This window comes from Uloborus diversus, chromosome 2 (assembly GCF_026930045.1).
Source record: "Uloborus diversus isolate 005 chromosome 2, Udiv.v.3.1, whole genome shotgun sequence".
Taxonomy (NCBI): Eukaryota; Metazoa; Arthropoda; class Arachnida; order Araneae; family Uloboridae; genus Uloborus; species Uloborus diversus.
The window spans coordinates 31,739,357-31,763,406 of NC_072732.1; the positions used below are offsets into that span (position 1 = coordinate 31,739,357).

At 32.0% G+C, this 24,050-nt stretch overlaps 1 protein-coding gene across 1 annotated transcript in view; it reads right to left on the reverse strand.

The window, feature by feature from the left end:
- Positions 1-20,494, reverse strand: part of LOC129235168 (protein eyes shut homolog) — a 62,367-nt gene extending 41,873 nt beyond the window's left edge. The window contains exons 1-9 of the mRNA XM_054868857.1: positions 20,191-20,494; positions 17,349-17,466; positions 16,708-16,806; positions 10,279-10,385; positions 8,650-8,907; positions 7,458-7,514; positions 3,121-3,341; positions 2,034-2,359; positions 862-1,081 (exon numbers count right to left, since the gene is read on the reverse strand). Coding sequence (XP_054724832.1) covers positions 862-1,081; positions 2,034-2,359; positions 3,121-3,341; positions 7,458-7,514; positions 8,650-8,907; positions 10,279-10,385; positions 16,708-16,806; positions 17,349-17,466; positions 20,191-20,494 — 1,710 coding nt within the window. The remainder of the gene's footprint in view (positions 1-861; positions 1,082-2,033; positions 2,360-3,120; positions 3,342-7,457; positions 7,515-8,649; positions 8,908-10,278; positions 10,386-16,707; positions 16,807-17,348; positions 17,467-20,190) is intronic.
- Between the last annotated feature and the right edge of the window lie 3,556 nt (positions 20,495-24,050).

Here is a 24,050-nt window from a genome sequence, read left to right on the forward strand (position 1 = left end):
TACTGCGTAGTCTTTAGCTTCAAAAACAGCGACAGTTGAAAAGAATGCCAAATGCCTTAGCTATTGAAATGATTCCACAAAAAAAGTTTGGCTAGATTCCAGATGATCGATTAAATACCCAGTCAATACAAATAAATAAAAAAAAAAACATTAATTGTCTCAAAGTTGCATTAAAATGGAAAAAAAATCAGCCAAATCCATGTATTATTTGCCAATCTTGTGCAAAAATCTTACTTCAAGATTTGACTTGAGAAAAGCCTTGAACAGTCACGAAAAGCAAAGATAGTCAACAATACAACAATAGTCGCTATCGACAGGGAGTTGAGATGATACACTAAATATTGTATTGAGTTAAGGAAAGCCTTCGAACATGGAACTAAAAAGCTCATAACTCGTTTTTTATTCTACTTAGAAATTTCAAACAGGTGCCCTCTTCAGCAGAAAAATCAAGAGTTTTCGATGGACATATAATGTTAATATGTGCAAGTATTTTTTCATCCCCATATTAGAGAATTTATACGAAAATTGTGTTTTATTGCCCCTCTAAGGGGGTTTTCCCCCCATAATGGGACGAAAACTACCCTATGTGTTATTCTGATGCATAAGCTATATTATTGAAAAGTTTCATCAAAATCCATTCAGTAGTTTTTGCGTGAAAGAGTAACAAACATCCATACATCCATACAGACAAACTTTCGCATATATAATAGTAGTAAGATGAAAAATAGGCATCACATAAGGGACCTAAAATATTTGTATTTCGTAAAATGGCCTTCTTACTGGGTGAAACTAAGATAGTTGCCAAGTTTTACATTTCAAGGGCACACAAACAGAGACATCAAATTAAAATTAAATATTTACTTGGAGAAATATGACACATCCTTCCAAGGAGGTAACTTTGTGAATTTCAGAAACAGATGTTTTAAAATTCAGAGGGATCCCTCCAATATAAATGTGCTGAAAATCAAATCTAGGGAACACAACAAACTGTTGGCCACTCATTGGTGCTGATCCATTCACTAGCAATCCAACATTACACGACGCATTCTTTACTTGAGCTATATCTGGGGTCCAAGACAGCCTAGAAGGAAAAAAAATTGCACAAATTAAATATTCAGGAGTTGGTAATTGATAGTTCAGTGGAAATACATAATCAGAACAAATAGTTTAAAAATGAAAACTAGTATGATTATTAATATTTAAAGGGAAACTACAGTTGGGGCAAGCCTAATCTGGTAGCATCATAATGCTGTGATTAGGAACTGCATAGCCTTTACAATGCTGCCAGGTTAGGTTTGCCCCAACTATAGATATACATTTAAAAATACATAATGGGGACACAAATAATGTGACAATTTATGTTTTCCTAAAAATAGGACAGTTAATAAATTTAAGTAACTGCTTGTGCATTAAAAAAAAGTAGCATCTTTTTTCAGATCCTGCTTATTGCAGAAAAAAAAACCAAAAATATTAACATATAATAAAGGAATCTATACAGTATTATATTTTTAATGTACAAATTTGCTTGTGAAAATTTGGTGCCGATTTGAAACAAGAATGAAAATCTTGACAGCATTTCATACAATTTTTACATTTTTATCAACATTATTTTACAAACCCGGAGTTTCAACTGTGCTTTTCCGCTAGTCCATAAAAATTTCATAAGCAACATAACCTTTTCTATCAGCACATTAGGACTGGGAAAACATGAAATGTATGCAATAATTACATTAAAAAAAATTGCATAATTCAAATTATTTGTATGAAAATGCTTAAAAAATGCTCCCCAACAACTATTGATAGTAATAGTTCCACTATCATTCAGTCCATTCAAAAAATGGGACATTTCATAGTCCTCCAACTAAGCTGCAAGGACAATGGGATAGGCTACCTGAAAACGGGATGTGTGGTCATCTTAAATACAAAAAAAAAAAAGTCAAAACTAAACCACACATTACTTAAAAATATTAAAGAAGCATTAAAATTCACCAACTAAAGTTTCTAAATACTTGGACGCATTTAAAAGAACTTACGAAATAGAGACTGATGTAAAAAAGCTATTGTTTACAGAAGCATGAGTCTCCATAAACACAGTAGTTTGATGGCCACAGGAAAATCTGAATTTTAGTAAACCATCTTCAATGTAGAGCATAAGAAATGAGCCGCTGTTGGTGGCTTCAGTGAATAAAATTGTTCCTTCTGGTGAAGATGTCTTGAAGCTTATATCTATATCCAGGCCTTTCTCAGGCTCAACAGCAGGTAGAGCATGCTTTAGGAAAGAAGGTTTGTGGAACTGAGGAATGAGTAAATATGTCTCACGTTCACAATTTGGTCCGGCATACAGCAGAGGGCACATGCACTGCAAAAATATGAACAGCATAAAACATCCACAAAAAAAGTTTTCTTGTTTAGCATTTTGAATAGTGTCTTAAAAATTTCGGATTTTTTTTTTCTTTCAAACAAAATAAGTCTTTCACAAGAGTTGTTTACTAAGAATCTTTTAATGTAAAGTCAGTTTTAACTTCTATTTAATAAAAATATGTAATTTAATAGGGGGGAGGGATGTAATGTCTTCATAAAATTTTAATAACGAATGTGTACCAAATAATGCTAGAATAGTTCACATTTATAGTTAATGCAGAAAAGGGTAATGAATATTATTAAGAATAGATTTATAGCAGGAGAAGTACTAAGCTTTTAATTCAGAAGATTATATCATTTCACAACTTAAAAGTGTGTGTGTGTGGGGGGGGGGGGTGACTATTTTAAAACTCTATCAATTTCAAAATTTAGAATTGGAAAAATATAATTTATTTTGATAAATTTTTGAGAAATTCTTAGATAGTACATAAAAATAATTGATCTATAAAATGTAGTGTTAATATGCATGTTTAAATGTGAACTTATTTCCTACACTATAAAAAATATATATGTCATAGCGTCATCAAAAAATTATTTAAATACCTACATTGCTTAAACATTTTGCTACGGCTCTATCTTTAGGGGAGACCTTGATGGTTAAACTAATCTTGATATTTTATAGATGGTTGCTAATCATGCAATAAATTAGATCTTTTACAATGATAATACTTTAAATTAATTGTTAATTTTGGAAGTTACCTCACATCTAGGTTCCTCGTCAAACTCTGAAACTACAGTAGAGGTACCACCATTTTGGCAATGCATGCCTTCGCAATAATCGGGAAGACTTCGTCCAAATGAATTATCAGAGGGTGATACTGGCATACTGTAGATTGTACTAGAAAAATGAATTTCAATTGCAGGTGTTGCTCTGTTTGGCACAAAAAAAGGATCACTTGCGAACTGGAAATCATTGATTCCTGCAAGCAAGACAAATTTAAAATCAATTATTTTACAGAAATACATACCGACAACCAATTTGAGATAAATCGAAGCCTTAGAGCTCAAATATGTCTTTTTTTTTTTTTTTTACTAGGTTCCTAACTCTTGAGAAAGCTGTGGAAGCTTCTTATAACTCAAGTTGCCAATAACTTGAAGGTTTTATGTGGTCTCTTGGGACTTTCAAGTTCTCAAGAGTTGATTGTATATGCATGTTTAAAATACACTTTATGTTGGAATCTGGGCCTGAGTCGAATACAAATGCCGTCTCTTTGAGTCACATGACTTCACTAGTTTGATACTAATTTTTACGTATGACTAAAGAAGCCTAGACCATGGAAAAAAAAGAGCAGACACAAAGTAAGAGGAGCTAACTAAACACTTGAAATATGATTTGAAGCATGTAGCTGTGAAAGTAGGTATCTCCCATTCCAATTTTTTGGCAAATACCTTTTTTCACTGCAATACTTATAGTTAGGGAAAACCTAACCTGGCAGCATTATAATGCTGTGATTAGGATTTATGTAGCCTTCACAATACTGCCAGATTAAGTTAGACTTAACTATAACCAAAAACCTGAGACATCAGTTTCAAAATGGTACCCTAAATGGTTTAAACAAACAGGAAAAGTTTTTGCAACTCATATCTATTTGTACACTGGTGGACAATTGCTAAGGACAGATGCCATTGGGCTATATAGCGCATAAAAAAGTAAGTGAAATTTGATGCCAAGTGAAATAAACTAATGCCAGAACTCTAGAACATCACTATGATGATAACGCTTTGTGCTCTGAAATCCAGAAGACGTTGAAAAGTATTCAAAGGAAGAAACGGTTATTTTGGGCCAGCACATAAAAGTGAATAAATGTAATTACCGCTTTAGGCGTTCCGGCGTAAGATGTCAGTATGGGATATGGCTACCATGGAAAGCGATGCAAACTTGCACACATCATGTAATGCTTTACACAAACTTAACCAGCAGCTGTTGGGATTTATCCCATTCTTTTTTCAGTCATGGATAAGGGTGTCCTTGCTTATTGGAGGGCATTGTCAACCAGAAAGACTGCTCCCCAAAGCATAATAAATATCTTCAATATGATTCAGATCCATAGAACGTGGTGGCTATCCAATGGGTTGAATATTTTGAGTGAGCTAGACACTCCTGGATGGCAATTGTTAATTACGTTACTTTGCCATCCATGAAAACAAATTTATCGCCCACAGCACCACAGAACAAGTGAACATGAAGCAGCAGAGCAAAATTAATACATCACTAAGCATCATAGTTTTGTTTGGAAGCATACAAGCAACGTACGGCCATTGATCATAATCCTACCCATACCCTGACACAACTTGTAGGATACTAGTTCTTTTCTTTTATGTTTGCTGGCTTGTATGCTGTACTAATCTTATACCAGGTTAGTTGTTGTCCACAATTAAACAACAGACTGAACCTGCTTTCATCTGATAATAGTAACCAAGTCCAGTGGACTTCTCTCCAAATGCAATGCTGAAGACATAATTACGAATGAGCAAAACACTGATTGTAGACAATGGGATGAACAAAACAAGCTGAAGTGTGTATAGTCTTACTGCATTCAAATGTCTGGCTACAGTTTTTTGGGATATTTGCTTGCTAGAAGCAGCAGGAAACTGCATTGCTGCATCAGTAGCTGTGTTGTGCTGGTTCTTTTTCCTGGCTAGCACTAAATAATCTTCTGCTGACATCTTATTGCGTACACGACCTCCCTCCTGACATTTGCTTATATATTCCATTTGTTTGAAATGATTTTCAAACGCTAGAAACAATCCTGTAACTGACATCGAACTCCCTGGCAACATCTAAATTTTTCTGTCCTTCTTTGTTGCCAACCACATGGCCACCCATAAAATTATCTAAGGGATGTTGGGAAGACATACCGAAAACTGCAAGTTGGTCAATTGATTCTTTCCCGTCAAAATTTGCTTTTGAACAACAATGGACATCACACACCCAATCCTTTACATTGCTTATTAGCTCTATCACCTGACCAGCAAAGCCGTGAGTCTAAAATTTGCATGCTCACAACACGTCTTACTGTGTCCCAAACTTATGCTAATTTCCATATTTCCTTGCTTTCCATTTTGTGGTTGCTAACACTGCTATTGCCATCCGTCCTTAGCAATTGTCCACCAGTGTAGTAACATATATGAATTTTTCCCAAAACATTCCTTTTGGAGACACCTACTTTTGCAACTACATACTCCAATCATAAGATTAAGCAGAATTAATTCATCATAAATCAAGAGTTCATTTCCACTTACTATCTGTAATTTATTTGACATTCATTCAGGGCTCGAAAATTATACTGCCCGACATGCCTGGAGCATGTAAAAATTCCGATCGGGCTTGAATCTTTTACCCTTACATGCCCGGCTCCTAAAACTTTATTATTTCGCATTTTATTGAAAAATTTGTAGCTCAAAATTTATTTCAAGCCCGATTGCTAAGATGGTTTGCTGTTTCCAGTTTGCCTGGAAGCGATCCCTCCCATTATATAATTTAAACTTTGTTAAATTTAACGAAGGCTTATTATGTACTATATATTCAAACTTTTTTTTATGATTTATATAAAAATAATTTGTCTGATTAATGCTGTACAACAAATTCAAATGCTTTTATTGATATACAATAGGGAAAACTGGGCATGTATCTTTTAGACAAACATGCCTGGCAGGGCATGTAAAATTTTACAGATTTTTCTAGCCCTGCATTCATTAATTTTTCAACTTTGCCCTGTTTTCGAATTCAAGTTTAAATTGAAATTTACACTATATCATTTATTTCTGAAATACTAGTTTGTGTACTACATTTTCCCTAAAAGAAAGGAGTAAATGATAAGGGACACACTTAGTATCACGCTCAGAAATATCTTCTGCAGATGCATTTTGAGTTTTCACGTAATCTTTTGGATTTAATTTCAACTTTTTTTTGGGGTTATTACAACTGTTTTTAATGCATGTGAATACATTCATTTTAGCGGAGCATTTTTTCTCCCAGCTTATCATTTTCCATGTATTACATTTATTTATTAGGTTTCAGAGCAAAATAATTACTAACAATTGCTAATTTTAACTGTTCTTGGGATGTAATTTTGGCATAAATTTTTCAGATTTTTATGAGAGGTAGAAATTTACTTTCAGATTTTTTTTATTTTTTTTTTTTGAATAAACTCGGAGGAGAGTGGCACACTTGCAGTTATATTAACACAACCACAAAAAAAGCTCCACCAATTTTGTTTTTACTGTTATAACATTTCTCTTTAAATTTATATATTATATATAATTCTTTGGTCTGCTGTAATTTATACCATTCAACTCAATAAAATTAGGTTTTTTATAATTTTTTTATGAGGATTATCCACTACTAAAGAGTTTGTGCAATGTGCATATAATTTGTCACTTAGATGTTTTCAAACCCAAGCTCATTTGCAGATCTACTTAGAGGTTCCTTTTTGAAAGATATATGGCTGTTTGTATAAGAAGACTATGACATTAAATTAACAATAAAGTACATAACAAATTAAAATACTTACCAGTGTTAACAATAGAAGGCAGTGACATAACAGCTTTAGAAGAATTAGTTAAAAACCCATCACCACTTTTTGAAGAATTGAAAACTGAAGTATTAATTGTTGAAAAAACCCTTGAAGAATTGATTTCAGATGTAAGTACACTTCTGCTATGCAGATGAATCGGCGGTGAAATGTTTCCATTCGATAGCAATGGCGTATTTGGCAACGGAAAAACTGCAGTTTTGAAAGATTCAACTGATTTTGTGATGGGTGCAATGGTTCCAGCGAGTTCTTTCAGTTCACTGGATCTGAGAAAGCCCATAGATGACTCAAAATGCTCTTGTTCACGGAATACTTCATGTGCAATTCTATGTTGAGCGTTTGTGGGAGTGAATGATGAAAATTCTGAAGGATACAAGTGAATATTGTGAGTTGATGAGGGATCCAGGAACATTGGTTCATACTCATTTTCTATGTGTGAAAATGTCCGTACGGCAGTTTGAATTCCATGATAATAGGACGGATGAATAACAAACTGCTTACGCTGAGCAGATAAACAATCATTTCCAGTACATACAAAAGATTCATTGCACGTTGACCCTAAAAAGTAAAAAATGAATTGTTTAAGTACTTTTAAGAACAATTAAAAGTTAAAAATTACACAAAAAGAATTTAACAGTAAATTCTTTTCAGCTGAGGAAGAATTGCAATGATTCTACATGAAACCTCAATATTCACACTAATTTTGAATCTGATTAATAAATGAGATCGGAAATCACTAACTGAACATACTTTTTTAAAGATAGTTAAAAGTTTAAAAGCTCAAAAATTTCTATGAATTTTAGCAACAACATTTTAATTATTTAAAATTAACAATTACTAAAGAACAATAAAAATTTAGAAGTAGTGTTGGAATTAAAATAATAATAATAATATTCTTGATGCAATTAGCATCTAAGAAACCGATTCAAATACAGAAAATTACTCGTAATTTTCCATTTTTTCTGTTAAGACATGAGAATTTTCCAAGTGTTTGTGAATCAGAGTACTTCGACAAAACCTCACCTACATTTGTGGCTGTACCATCAGATTTTATAAGAAAAAGGTTTTTTGTGCAAAATCATAAGAAAAATTTTACATCTCATACTTAAATAATAATAATAAATGAATAATAATAATTTGTTAAGAACCTTTCAATGAGAAAGAGGGTTCAAAAAGTCAAAACGTGAAAATAGTCATTTAAGTCTGCTTTTTATGTAGATCAATATTGAAAAAAAAAAAAAAAAAAAAAACTTGATTGGTATTTCAAGTGCATCATTTGTTATACATACAGTATACTCCCTTAAATCAACCACAAACTTGAAACCCATTCTAAACATTTAAAAGTACTTTGAGTTAAGCATATTCATACATGATCCAGCATGTTGACTAAATATTTTTGTACATGTAATTTTTATTAGAGAAAAAAACAGTAATCAAAAATAGATTCAAGCTAATCTGATTAAAACTTTTGAAACAGTAAAAGTGGAAAACAAAATTGTATTTAAAGAGGAAAGAAATTAGTATTAAAAGCAATTTATATAAGCAATAACAGAAGTCTGAATTATAAATTTCACTCAGACTTCATCAACAGTTACAAATGAAAAACTTCTTTTAACATAATAACATACATTACCACTTCCAAATTTCCAATGACAGTCAATAAGAGTAAAAAATAATATGATTTGAAATTAACCTAAAAAGCCTGCTGGACAGATGCATGAAAATCCATCAATATCATCAATACATGTAGCGCCATTTTCGCAAGAAGGTTCTGGAACACACTCATTGTATCGAAATTCACAAAATTTCCCATGATAATCTGGTACACAAAAGCAAGTAATGTTGCTGGTGATATTATATTCCACAGATGAGTCAAGTAAGCACAATCCACCATTGCAAAAACTTCGATCACAAGTTTCAATTTCAGTTTCACATGTTTTTCCAGTCCAACCTAGAAAACATAATTATAGATAAAAGTCCATAAATAATAGGTATAATTCAAAAATAAGTCAGTTTCTTCCTAAAGTAACAACGTAGTACAAAAAAAAAAAAAAAAAAAGTCAAATACAGGCATTTAAGGTGTTAATAGGAGAAAATCACAAAACACTAATTTTACTGGTAACGAGCAATCATTTTTAAACAATTTACAGCCATAAATGAAAAGACTATTTGCACTCAAATATGGCTTTTCATAAGGTGGCATAGATGATGGCTGTAACATCAAGTAATAAGAATAAAGTATTATTTCAGAGGCAGGGCAGCATTAGGAAGAGACGGGAGGCAAATTTTAGGTTTGCCTATGGGCAGCATGGAGCTAAATTTAGCCTTGATTACAACTGTATACAATAATAGTTCTTTAACGACAGTTTTTTCTTGCGTATAATCCATGGATTATGTGTTAAAAAAGTGTAAAACTAATGAGATAGCGAATATACCATGTTTAGGATTGGATTGTCTGCACTATATTTTCTCAACACCAACGCATTGAACCTCAATATTTGCAGCAGGATTTGCAGATAGACCGTTTCGTTGCTTCTAGGTTGCCTATTTTACATAGCTTGAATCTTCCTCTTACGCCATTCAGGCTATGTAAAATAAGCAACCACAGAGGAAGAAGCCTTCAATTGCACAAGATTAGAATGTTTACTACTTTGTTTTGACTTTTTGTCTTCAAGTAATTAATGTACTACAATCACGATTTGAAGAAAAAACCATTCTTTTTGAGATTTTTTTTTTGTATTAATTTTGATTATACCTGAAAAGTTGTTACTTTTTCACCTTTTTAATTTAGATGTTGAAAATGCATGCTAAATCAAAACTTCGTTTTTTTACATCCTATTATCCGCGGATTATACAAAGATTTTTTTCCTCAAGCCTATTTTAGGATCTGCGGATTATATGCCACTACGGATAATGTGCAGGAAAATACAGTAAATATCAAGCTAAACTTAAACGCATAAATTATCGTTCTAAAAATATTGCAACAGTGAACAAATAGAGATTTTTGTTGTGATAAGCATTAAAAGTTAACATTTAGAAGTTGCTCATCAGTAGAAAACTAAGAGGAGTGATTTGGTGCTGCAACTAATACATTAGTTACAGCTTAAATGTTGGCCAAGTTAGATTTTAAATTGTTTGAAAATGCTATAAATCAGGACATCATATTTTTTTTTTTCCCAAACTTAATCATGAAACTATTTTGCTTGTTCGCTTATAGAATCATATTCCTATGTATTAGCTTAAAAAACAATAGCAACAAAAACCTTTTATAGCAGCAAAAACTTTTTAAACCAATTATAACTTTAATACTTCATGTACTTACCAAATGGACAAAGACAGCTGAATTCTGTTTCCCCAACACAAATTCCACCTCTAACACATGGACACGAAGACAACTCACATTTCTCACCAAAGTAATTTTCCGGACAGCTTTATTAAAGTAAAAGGGAATTCTCCTTTTAAAAATATAAACAGTAAAAAAATATATACAATATTTTTTGTATATACAATATTATTGTATATACAATATATACAATATTTTTTGATAAAAGTAATTAATGTAGGCAGACTAAAACGAAAAAAGTAATAAATAAAAAAATAAAATGTTACCAACAGAGTTCTAAGAAGAAAAAGCACTATAGCTGAAAATTTGCATAACATAAAAATGCAATTAAGTAGAGATATTAACAAAAATACAAGCACATATTAGATATTGCTATCAAAACTAGTACCTAGTCGAAAGCAAAAACGAGTGTTTTTCCTTCAAAATACGTCTTCTTTTGGCAACGATTTTTAGAACCAATGCTTTTCACAGCACAGCAAATTACTGATGCTACTTATGGTGTGCTTGAATTTACTCTGACATGAAGATAATAATGGTTCAACTCTAAATTGTGCAACAATCTATCGAGGACCATCTATTTCATCAAATTAGGGATAACTCACGAGAACTACAGATTCTAAGTTCTTGGGATGTTCTTAGCAGGGCTATGGAGTCCGAGTCGGAGTGATTTTGGGGTTAAGGAGTAGGAGTTGTTGGAAAGTAGGCCGATTCCAACTCCGGGCTTCTTTTTTCTCTAATTTTCAATGAATCTCTTTACATTTTTTAATAAAACTTCCTACAAATTGGTTCGATTTATAAATAAAGATTTACTACTAAGAAACTAACTGTCATTGCCAACTAGCTGGCTTCTTTATTTATCAAATTTTCACTTTCCGTGATAGCTACCTCCACAGACCCGCTAGTTTGCTTGCTTTTATAAGTTTTTTTTTTCTATTAGCAACAGTCAGCAAAGGTTTTATTCTCTAATGTTTTGTAAGTAAAAGCAGTTTTTGAATCTTAAAATAATTTTTACTTTGATCTCAGTTATAAAATAGTAAAAGAAATGTATCCCTGGGGCAAGTCGGGGCCGTAGCCTGGGTGGAAACTTCTGAGAGGACGGCAAATTCAAATTAGTTTTGGCGCGAAAGCGCTAATTCAAAAGATCCAATAAAATATGAAAAACATTTTTTTAAATCTTAAGACTATTCTGTAAACACGGTTCTCAGCAAAAGGTATGAAATAAAATCAGTATATGATTTCTTGATTACAATGCTCAATAGAAGTTAATTTTAAAATCTTTATATTAAGGTTACTTTTAAAGCAGCCAATAAAATTTGAGTTTAAAATTGAGTGAAGAAGAAATATAGGTATAGTTATTTATGCAAAGCAGTATACCGCCGTTATTTTGTATAAACTTTGCACCATATGTACCCATCCTCCCCGAGCAACATAGTACCCTATTTTCTTTGAAATTTTATAGAGGAAATATAATGTAAGATAAATTGCGTTGATTGAATTAATACATATTTATTAAGATAATTATTTCGGAATTAAAATATTTATTTTTATAAATTCCTAAATTAACTTGGGGTGTTACCCCTCCCCTCCAGATGGGTGTCCCCCCGGTGGCTTTGCAAGAAAGCTTCCTTTTCTAAAGTTAAGGCTTTCAAAAATTGAATTCATACAACTTGATCAATATCAATTTGTAAAACATTAAAAGGGGAGCAAACTAACCCTTCTCATTTCTTTTAAAAAGTGAGGGTTTTTGAGTAATCTCACTTTAAAGATCTCAACTATTGGAAAATTCGATTTTCAAATTGAATTTCCAACTTTGTATGCATCTTACTTTTACAATAAAACATGACTCGAAAATTTCATTAAAAAAATCTACTATTTCAATCAGTTAAGGGTTTTTCCCCTTCTTATGAGGAGAAATATATTGAAAAAGAAAAAAAAAGAAAAAAGCCGGTGTTGGAGTTAGACGCTTCAAAATCAAGGAGTTGAAGTCGGAATCGGTCATTTTCGCTCCGACTCCGCAGCTCTGGTTCTTAGGAGCTATTGCACTTTGATATCAAAATTTTGGAAAATAATTGCCTGGTTCTGACCAGAGACTACTTTTTTTAAACATGTTAAATTGTGAAGTTTATCTTTAAATGTGTCTTAAAAGCTTGAAATTTTTCATCATTATTTCTTACTGGAGACTGGGGTAGAATAAGTTATCAAGAAGAAAGTTAATTTTTTCATTTGTGATAAAATTTGTACATGTTTCTCTAGTATCTAAAAACATGAGTTTTGTAACAATCAATGATTTTTGGGATCTTGCCCTTTATGGCATTGGATAGGGAAAACATCATGATTGCGCTGACCTATAACTATCATGAATCTCATTGGTTTCTCTACATAACCTATGAACTTCAGAATTCGTTCATTCCAGTGATACAGGAAAAATTGTGACCCCATTTCAAAAAATCTGAAAAGTTGCCACTGCAAAATCTTAGCATTTTTACGCAGGTTCAGAAAATTATCGTGATAGTTCATCTTAACACAAAAAAAAAAAAAAAAAAAAAAAAAGAGTTTAACCGTTTGTATTTACTACAGAACTAAGACGGTTCAACCAATTTTCATGTGCAGCATTGCTAGTAACAAAGCCAATAAGATGCTTGGGTTTATCAATAGATCTATTTCAAACAAATCCAAAGAAGTTCTTCTGCCCTTATATAGAAGTTTGGTAAGACACCATTTGGAGTATGCTGTTCAGTTTTGGTCTCCTTATCTTAAGAAAGACATTAATGTATTGGAAAGAGTCCAAAGGTGGGCTACAAGGCTAATAAATGGACTTTCCCACTTAGATTATGATTTCAGGCTTAGAAGGCTAAAAATGTAGTCTTGAGCAAAGAAGAGACCGAGGGGACATGATTCAGTTGTTTAAATTTATTAAAATGAAAGATGTTATGGGGCTGAAGTTTAGCACTGAAAACAGGACAAGGAGTCATTGTTTTAAGCTATTTAAATCTCAGGCTAACATGGATATTAGGAAAAATTATTATTTTAGCAGGGTAGTGGAACCTTGGAACAGCTTACCGGAAGAGGTGGTAATGAGCAAGGGAGTAGATAGATTTAAGAGGGCCATTGATCTTCACTGGGGATTGTAAATTGACTAGGACCAGTCTAGCTGGGCCCAGAGCCTGTTGCTGGTTGTCACTTTTGTATTTGTATGTAATTTCGGATAAAATAAGTTCAAAACAAGTGCAGGATGCTATCACAAAATTCTTAAAATATTCAATTTTTTAATTTTCTAATTCTAATTTCAGGTAAACTTCTTTATAAAATTTGCTAATATGGAGATAAAAAATTCTTGCACATTTTTAATATTCTTGCCAATTTAAAGACTGACCTTTTCTGCAAAAGACGATGTTGATCTGAAGTTCGTAATTTATTTAGAAAATGAATGCAAGGGTGCCCTTATAGGGGGGAAAGGGCGGGCTTGAGCACCCCCCCCCCTTAGAAATTAGAACTTCCTTTCTTTTAGTACTTTTTTCTTTTTAAAAATATAAAAACATTTCTTCGCCACTCATTAATGAAAAAGTTATTAAAAATTTCAAATTTTAACGACTCTAATCTGTCTAGAAATCAGTTTCCATGGGGAAAATACCCAGCTAAACCATGGGGAAAATATCTGAGCCCCCCCCCCCTTACTTGCATATGGGCGCCCTTGCATGAATGATAACCTTTTAGTATCTATTGTGTTTGGAATTCTGTAGACCATACAATTAAGTTTCTTGCTCTTTTCAAAAGCCAAAGAAAAAAGAAAGTCTTTTTCTTTAGCTTATTGACGTCTCTTGGGAAGGGAGGAGGGAGTTGCATAACTATTGCTCTATTGATTGTAATTTTTTAGAGGTGAAAAAAAATCGAATATGAATAGCAAAGCCAGACTTGCGAAAGATCATAAAAATACCAAGGATACTAGGGCACAGAAATACAAAAAAAAAAAAAAAAAAAAATCTGTTTTTTCTAGGTATTACTCTTTCCCCCTAATTGGCACATGAATTTGCAGCCAGATAACAAGGGAAAGTATTCCATGTTTTCTTCGGCACCAAATGGAATTTCATTGCAATCTTAATTCTAGGAGTGCCAAGGGAATCATCAGAATCAGATGCATTGTGTATATGTCATTGATTCCCTCACAATTTGCGAAAAACAATCAAAAATATTTGACATTAGGTTGGACATTATCGTTAAATTTATAAAAGCTAAAGCTGAACTCAGAAGTAAAGACAGCCAAATAAAGACTAGTAAAATCTCTTCGTATACTGAGGGAATTTTTAAATCAAGTATGAATATTTTGATGCTCTACCACCAAGGTTGGCAAAAACCCGGGTTTTTTTAAAAAAGCCCATGGACCCAGGGTTTTTTGGGTTTTTTTAAATAAAACCCAAAAAAACCCAACTAAAGCTGGGTTTTTTTAAAGAAATGTGGGTTTTTTTTGTCTTTTTTTAGGGGAAAGGTGGGGTACTCGTAGCATATTGTAGCATAAGTATATGGACAAAGCACAAAAATTGTCTTGATAAAAAAAGCTGGAAAATTCAGCATTTTCTGAAGAAAGGTATAAAAGATGACAAAATTCAAGAATGGTGAAGTTTCAGATTTTTTTAGTTTCCATGATTACCAACAGTTAAGGCAAAGTTACTTCTTGAGCGATAAAATCTATTGTTTATTTGTTCGTTTTTAATTTCGACATTTTTTTTTTTTTTGTGTTTTACTTTATTGTATTTCATTTTGTTAGGCAAAACTACTGTAGAACTTCAAGTAGTTTAAATCCCTTTTTACTGAATTCCAGCTTAATCAAGACATTTCTTTGAATTTTATGTTGCCTGTTTTTCTATTTCTGTGTACAGAGTAAGAAATATTAAACTTTTTCGTAAGATAATGAAAATACTGTACATCCTATACCGTTTTTTGTCCGACCATTTGTAAAACCTGTTGATTTCTAAAAAAATATACCTTGTTTATTCGAGATTTGTGACGTATTGGTTTGCAGAAAATAATTCACATGAGAGCTTTTTAGCTAAAGTAGTATCCTTTGTACAATCTGCAAATATTGAGAAAATCTGACGTGACAGGACTTAGTCAAGATAATTTGAGTTCCTTATTGACCAGTTGAAGGAAAAAAAGTTAAATATATTTATTTAAAATCTTTGAAGCATTTTTTAATGCCCTTAAGAGTTAAGAAATACTATTAAAGTTCAAAATTCATTTTTTATGTCCATTGCCTATTGTGAAGAAGATATAAAAAAGAAGTTTAAATTGTAAAAGTATTTAAATTAATTATTTTTAAAAAAAAAGTTCTCAGAAAGTTTTAAAAAACCCAAAAGTGGGCTAAATAATGGGTTTTTTTAAATGGGTTTTTTCAAAAAAACCCATTGGGTCCAACCCAATTGGGTCCAATCCGGCCAACCCTGTCTAGCACAGAGTTTCCCAAACTGGTTCGCCGACCCCCGAGATCTGCAAATCCACGCAAGGGCGGCTGTGGTGCTATCCCACTTAAACATTAAATATAATCGAGACTGAAGACGATATTTTAATTCAAAAAGAAAATATATTTATGAGGAATAAAAAAGTTCTTGCTTAAGTACCTGCAGGACGCAGCAGCCCCCCTGTCCCTCAGAAGTAAAAACACTGAAAATTAAATTTTGTGTACATGATGAAGTTCATATAGTTACAAAACTAAAGGCACATATTTACAGCTGGGATATTATACTTCAAATGAAACATTTTTATTCCTAATTGGATTTCAAATAGAATTTTACCTCCATTAATCAAAATAATAATGTAAAAAATGAAAAACCAGACAAGAGCTCTGAAAAATATACAGAACAATGAATAAAAAAATATAAAGGAAAAAAAGCATAAAAAAATATATTAGAAAAAATATTTAACTTTGTCAAATCATTTTTTTTTTAAATTTGCAAGCGCTGGGGGGATGGACTGGGGGTCTGCGATGTTCGTAATTTTTCCTGAGGGGGTCCGTGGAGGTATGAAGTTTGGGAACCTCTGCTCTACTATACAGAACTAAAATGCAGGGAATTGCTTTTTAGATTGCAGGTAACAAGATCCCACTAGATTTTTTTTTCAGGCATAAAAATCATATTTTCAGATTCTAATAATTGAAACAGCTCAGTTATACAAAAATTGGATTTTATAATGGGTAAAAGTTAAAAAGCTACAAACTCTATCAAGAAAAGAAACATACGTAAAGTTGGCTCTCTGTTTAACGACTTTCTCTACTTAACGACGGCGTTTCACTGTCCCAAATGGTCCTTTTTAGTTTTAAAAGCATTCTATTTAAGGACGATTTCTACTTGAGGACGATTTTTTGCGGTCCCTTGAAAGTCGTTAAACAGAGAGCCAACTGTATTTTATAAGATTTACCTGCAGCTACTTGTGTTACTTGGACCTAAAATACAGGAGCCACCATTCTTGCATAATTCAGTTTCAGCAGCACAAACATTATAATAATGCTCACAATTCCTACCTGTGATTGTTCAATAAAATTGAATAGAAAAATTAGGAATTCTATAAAATTTAAAAGCTAAACAGAATCAGAGTTTAATCAGTATATTATATAAACCAAAAAAAGTTTTGAACAGCACTACACTAATTGTACTAAAGCTTGTAATATAGTGAAATCCTGTTACGACAAACTTGAAGGGGTCACAAATTCTTTCCTTGTAATGGGAATTTTGTCGTAATGGAATTCAAGCAACGTAATGGAAATTAAATCTGGACAGAAAATTTATTTTGTTGAAACAAATATTTCATCATATTAGTATGCATTGTAACAGGATTTCTCTGTAATATAAAATTGATTTCCATGTGAAACAATGATAATATTTAACACCACAGGTTAATTTAAAGTTCAACTACAAAGAAACATGAAATTCTTTTTATTCCAGAGAGCTTTCATTGAAATTTTAATTAGAAAATAAACTTTACTTTTTAGTGAAATAATTAAAATAAATTTAAATTTAAAAATATTTGGATTTTTAATTGTGGAAGTTTAAAAAATACACATACCAAAATATCCAAAAGGACAATGACATACATAATCATTCACCAAATCTTCACAAATTCCATTGTTTGAACATGGATCTGAGGAACATTCATTGATGTCGGTTTCACATGACACACCTGATTCAAAAGAGAAAAATACATGAAAAACAGTTTGTTGTAATCTAACAGTATTTACATTCTTTTTTCTTATAGCTGAAAATAGTGTTGTAATGTGAGTTGTAATAAATAATGTGTTAGAAGAATTGCTTATTATTGTTTCTAAGATCCCTTTCTAGGGTTTTGGACTATTCAGATTATGTGTGAATACAATAAGGACTCTCTCCTTAAAGAACTCTTCACCTGTAAATCTTTTGATATTGTTCAACAATTAACGATCAAGTTCAAACAGTGCTATTTTAGATAATCTTCGATGATGTTAGGGGAAGGGAGGTTTGGGCACCTCCTTGGAAAATGTTTTGGAATTGAAGTTTGATACATTTGTGATTAACATTTGTAAACCAGTATACATAGTAAAGGGTAAGTAATAAAAATCAATTGCACCTCCTTTAAAACATTTTTTGGTCCACCCTTGATCTAGACTTGAACTAAAACTTTTTGTTTCTATAATTATGAAATGGGTATAGGGTTAGTCTATTTTTTCTGTAGACTACTTCGTAACCTGAGTAGTAAAGTAAATTATAGCATACATACTTCACATAACTAACTATAAAATTATTATTATTATTATTATTTTTGTTTTTTGTTTTTTAGAAAATGTTTATTGGAAACTTATATGATGCAAGATGTTCAGAGACCTAAAGTAGTCTGTAGTGAACATCTCCTGCACAAAATAGCTGACAACATAATTGGTTGGAGCACAAAATGTTTCATGAATGAATTATTGCTTAACTGAAGATTTTCTGTTCTGAAGAACAAAAATAGCAAGAAAAATGAAAAGCTTCAAAATATTACACTTTGCCATCCCATGGAGGCACCTATAAATTCTCCTTTTTGTCATTCTATAAATAAAATAAATCTTTCTTTTCATAAGTAAGACAATACATTTCCTTTTCTAATTCTCAAAACTATGGTACATGAGATAATATATATTTGATCTGTAAAAAAAAAAAAAATGCATTTTTGCAATTAGATTCTAAATGATGGTTCAGAATGAGAACTCAATCCCAGAATCCGTAACTTTTTAATTAAATATGTTTTTTTTAAAAAAGATCATCCCCTCCCCCCCAGTTTTAAAAATTCAAAAATGTTAACATTCGGCAATTACTTGTTTTCACTGTCACACAATTTGAAGAATTTTTTTCCAAAAAGCTTTTTAATGCTAGGTGCCGTTTGCTGTAAGGGAAGGTGGGACACATTAGTCTGATTTTTTACTTATCATTTTTTATCTTATCAAAAGATTTAACGAGCAGTTTGATTTTCTACAATAAGTTTCACTAAACACTTCTCAACACCACAGATTTTTTTTGGAAGTGTTGAATTGATAAACGTTTTTTACATTAATTTTTTAATGGAACCTCGTAAAGTGGACCAATGTGCCCCATGGGTGGGATATGTTGGTCCCCCTGGTGGGGCACGTTGGACTGCATAACTCAAACAACATTTATTACAATTTTAATGATAAATACTAGCAAACTTTGTAACTACCTTAAATTCTCTTTTGGGTGTAGAGTGAAAAATATAAAGTTTAAAGATCAATATAACATATTAAATTGATTTTAATTGATGAATCACATATATTTAAAAACAGCAATAAGCATTCACTATTAGCACACAATTATTTTTAAAAATCAAAAGAAAAATCAATTATTGAATATTGACAATTAATGCAGATTAAATTTAACTAAAGATTTGCTAAATGATATCTGGGATTATAAAAGTGCTACTTCTTGAGCTTTGGAAGTAGCGCTTTTATTGGACTGGGTTTTGGAAGGATAAGTCATGTTACTTTTACGCAAAGTTATGTAAAATTTGCTAGGGGGGAAAAAGCTTTTTTTTTTCTTCATTGCATTGCATGAAACAACTCCAAAAAGAAAAGAATCCTCTTATAATAATCCCATATATTTCAAATAAAAAGTACAATAAAATTGACAGTTTTAAGTTAGCATATCTTTGCTCTGAAATGAAAATTAGATAATCTTAAGTAAAAGTATATTTTTGTATTCCTTTAATCAATTATTTGTTTTATTTTGTTTCTATGTAAAATGCTTGTTTAGCAAAAAAAAAAAAAAATGATATAGGAACTAGCATGTATTGCATATTTTACTCTAAGAAAACAATTGTCTGCAAAAATTTAGAAGTATATTTAAAAACATAAATAGTAAAAAAGTGCAGATATGAATTTTTTGCAGAGACATGTCCCGCAGCCCAAGTACCCCATCTCCCCCTAATTGTGTAGCAATCTTTTAACATCCATTTTCAGTTCATGATAACTCCTTTTCTCCTCATAAGTGTGCAATACAAAGCCTGCTGAAAAAAAGTACAAAATTATTCTAAGGAAAAATATGATTTATTTATTGTATTGATTGGCACATTGCATAATAATAAAAAGCAACATTAGTGGAACAATGTCGCTTCAAATAACTTTTGTTTATATTTTTATTCAAATTGATCAAAAAATAAAAGAAATTTAGCACAAACATTAGCAAAACGAGAAGAGTATCCACTATTTTTTGATTCAGAATCAAAAATCTGGAAAATTACGAAATCTGGAAAGGTTGTGGTTTTGAGCATTCTGGATTTGGGATCCCATACTGTAACATATATAACTGCTAAAATGACAGAATTTTATAACACAATAATGTTTTATCTAAAACTAAAAGATAAAGTTGTTCTTATTTATACCTGTGTATCCTTGGCCACAAACACATGTGAAGCCATCAATTCCATCAATGCATGATCCACCATTGACGCAGGGTTCACTACGGCAATCATCAAAATTAGTCTGACAGTTTAAACCAGTGTAGCCATTTTGACAAAAACATTGGTATCCACCGGAAATGTTTTCCATGCAAATGCCGTGAACACATGGCTGCATAGCACATGCTCCTGGGGACTCCAAAACCAAAAGACTTGACTCTGATCTCCCTGCTCCAGCTAATGACAGGAAAAGACACGAAGCCAGAGCCCGATATGAGAGAAAGAACATTTTGTGAGTCCTGTGTCATTATTGTTTGATTCCAAACTGGAGTCAAATGAAGAAGTTTGAGCTCTCAGTAAGCAAGAATTCTGAAGAAGCCATGAAATTAAAAATCTAGAATAAAATAGAAGATTAACTACTAAATGTTTTATACATTCAGTTAAATAATTATCTAGATACCAATATACAATAAAGAGTATAGTAGGAAACGTAATTTTTACCGTTTAACAAAAACAATTTCTTTTTATGTTTTGAAAAGCTTTCATACCTACCACGTAAGTAAAATACTACGTACAAAGATGGAAAATAATTAAATTTCATTAAATTACTTTACGTACAATTCTCACAAACATTGGGTCTGAGTTTTCTAACTACTGTTTTTCATTTCTTTCTTTCCCTTTCGCAGTTTTCTAAGAACAAGGAGCTTACCTTTGAAAAATATAGTTCACCGCGAAAATCTTTTCTATCAGCAATGAAGATAATTTTCGCTTTGAAGAAATAAAAACCTAGGTAAGCTTTTGTATTGCTAATCGTTTCCATGACTACTTCGCTAACAAGACGAGATTCAATTTTTCTTGACACAGTCTGATTGAGCTGTTCTTATTCTGCTGCTTGCTGTTTCATATTTAAAATATTCATAGGTTAATTTGCAGTTAACTTTTGATTGCTTGCACTTTCGTTTGCTATAAAAGTATTCTAAGTAATTTAAAAATTAGTTAGGGAGTCCTGATGCTTAAAAATGTTGTGACTGTTACCAATATATAAATATATTACTTTTAAAATGTTTTATTCTCAGAGGTAAGGCAATTTCTCACTGTCAAAATGGGGACATTTTTCCATTTTCGAAACAAAAGGTAGGGATTTAGGGACTAAGAAAAAGAAAGCTTTTAAAATGTTAAAAGAATGCATTTTGAAAACATTAGCCAAATGAATAAATCAGGAATGAAATTTACACAAAGTTTTTCTTTTGAAGTTCAACTACTTGTCCGTCCCTGTTTTTACACTTCCCCAGCAGCGGATTTTAGGGGAGGAGGGGGGGGGGCAGGGAGCTCGGGCCCCCAAAAGGATGAATTAATTTCTGTTTGCTGTTAACTGTTTTATTTGTTATTTTTTAACTAAATTCTCTGCAGCATTTTTAAAATATATTTAATTAAAAAGAACACAGAACACACACAGCATATCGCTCATTTGGAAAAAAAGTGCCATAAAGTTTTCTTTTTTTTTTTCGCTTAAAGGGCTTCAAATGACGTTATCTTCTTTGGAAAATAATGATAATAAAATAATAAAATAATAATTTTTTGTTCTAATATTAACCACTGGAGAGCACAGCAAACTTACTTTTCTTAATGCAAATTGCCTGAAGAGTTCAACTTCAAACGCTTCTCCTGTAAAATTTCATTTCTTCGTATTGTGCCACTCTTCTTCCAAATGAGCGATATTTTGAATAAAAGTATTTTCGTTTGCTAAAGAAGTAACACTGGAGTCAGAGGCCCAGAATGGCAGAATACATTTCACTCAGTGGTTTCGAATTCAAGGGAACGTATATCGCGATTCGTTCATTAATTCTCCTTTGATGGAATCAATAATTAATTTTTATCTAAAAATGTTTAGGCGTGCCTAAAAGAGTCATTTCAATGCAGGAAACCATTTGCGAAATAATGAAATTCTTTTTTAACAGAGTACTTTTGTATTGCACGATACCAATTTCCAAATATTAAGTCTAGAAAAAATTCTACTTACAGTTCATATGTCTTTCGCAAATCTGAAATTTCTTCAAGGCTCAATATACTTACACTCTTGTAACATTTAAATTTAATAGCTACATTTAATATTTACGTCTTACTACAGCGAGGCAAAATTTGAGTTAATTTTATTACTTAGGATGTATCTTTATCATATCACAACAAAGAAAATATTTTGTTACTCCCGAAGTATATTCCAACTAATGCTATAAGTAGAGGGGCACCAAATAAAGTTCGCTCGCAGTGTCTCCAAAAGTCATAGTCGGGCCTTATATTTAGCACCGGACACATTTTAAGATGACATTTTATTGCTTCACTAAGAAAAAAAAGTTCAAAAATAAATAAATAAATAACAATATAGAAAGTAAAGTAAAAGTGTATAAAATTAATGAACGACATAATTTCATTCTGGAGCTGGACCCTCCCATCACAAGCTTTAATACTTCGTTGTTGGTACTTTTTTATCTTTATTTTTTTCCAAATAAATTCCCTGTGAGTTATTTCTTTTTACTGCATTTAGTACTGTTGAATGTAGTTTAGATGTCGTCAAAATGCCTTTCAATGCGTTCAGAAAACTTAGTTTCTTTCTGTTATTTTAGATTATCTGTGTAGTGAAAGCGTATGAAATCAGCGTTGTTTAATATTTTGGTGAGGAGAAACAAAAGTTTGTTGAGGGAATATGTACCTAAAATGAGATTTATACAGTGTGCCACAGTAAATATGGAATTGGCAAATGTCCAGTTAAAACGAATCTATTTGCATGAGGTGGAAAAGTAAAAATTTTCTGCACGTGTTCCGTCAATTTTAGTTTGACTCTGCTTAATTTATAGGTTAACATACATCTGCAAAAGCTGGCCCCCTCCACCCTCAGAAGTTTTCTCCCGGGGAAAGGGCCCCGGCTTGCCTTATAGATTCGACACTGCCTCTAATTGTTGTTATTGTTGTCGTGTGCCAGCTAGGCTGGCAATTTGGGGTGCCCTGCTTCACTTTTCCAATTGTACCATAATTTGGTGTGATGTCCGACTTCCACAGTTCACACATGTTTATAGGGTAAGCAACCATTCACAGCATAACAATACATTCACACAAAGAGAGGACAAGGACGAAAGTACATCTATGCCCGAGCTGGGATTCGAACCCGGGACCTCCCCATCGCAGTCAGACTTCTTTGACCACTAGACAAGGCAGTCGGCTAATATTCATCTGTGCTTGCGAAAATGCAATGAAAATGCTGTTCATCCTTATTTGCACCAACATACAGTGGCTCCCAAAAGTGTTTGTACACTTTAAATATTTGTAGTAAAACTTAAAAAACAGCAAAACTAAATTCGAATATGAAGTCCAAAATTTGTTCACATCATTCCTATGTCGTTCTAAATAAAACTCAGTAGTGTTTTCAAAATATTGGCTTATTTTCATTTTGAAATGGGTCAAGAAACGAAGATAACGCACCACAAAAGCTATCGTACACTGAAATATTTTTGAATAAATTCATGATTAAAGTTGTCATCTTTTTTTTTTAATCATTTTTGCATTGTGTTGACATTTTAAAGTCATTTGACTTTAATTTTGTTTATTTGTTCGTTAATATTCTGCTTATTAGTTTTAAATGGTTGGCGTTCGTAAAAAACAAAACACCATTTGAAATTTGATTTTGTTTCAACAGAGTAGCGATAAATCGGTCCGAAGTATTACTATATTAGTTAGTTTACACCATTCTATAGTGAAGTGCGTGATAAAATGCTTTAAAGAAAATAATCGGAGCGAAAACGAGGTAAAAAAAGGTCAACCGGCAAAGTTAACAGAACGTGATCGGAGATTTA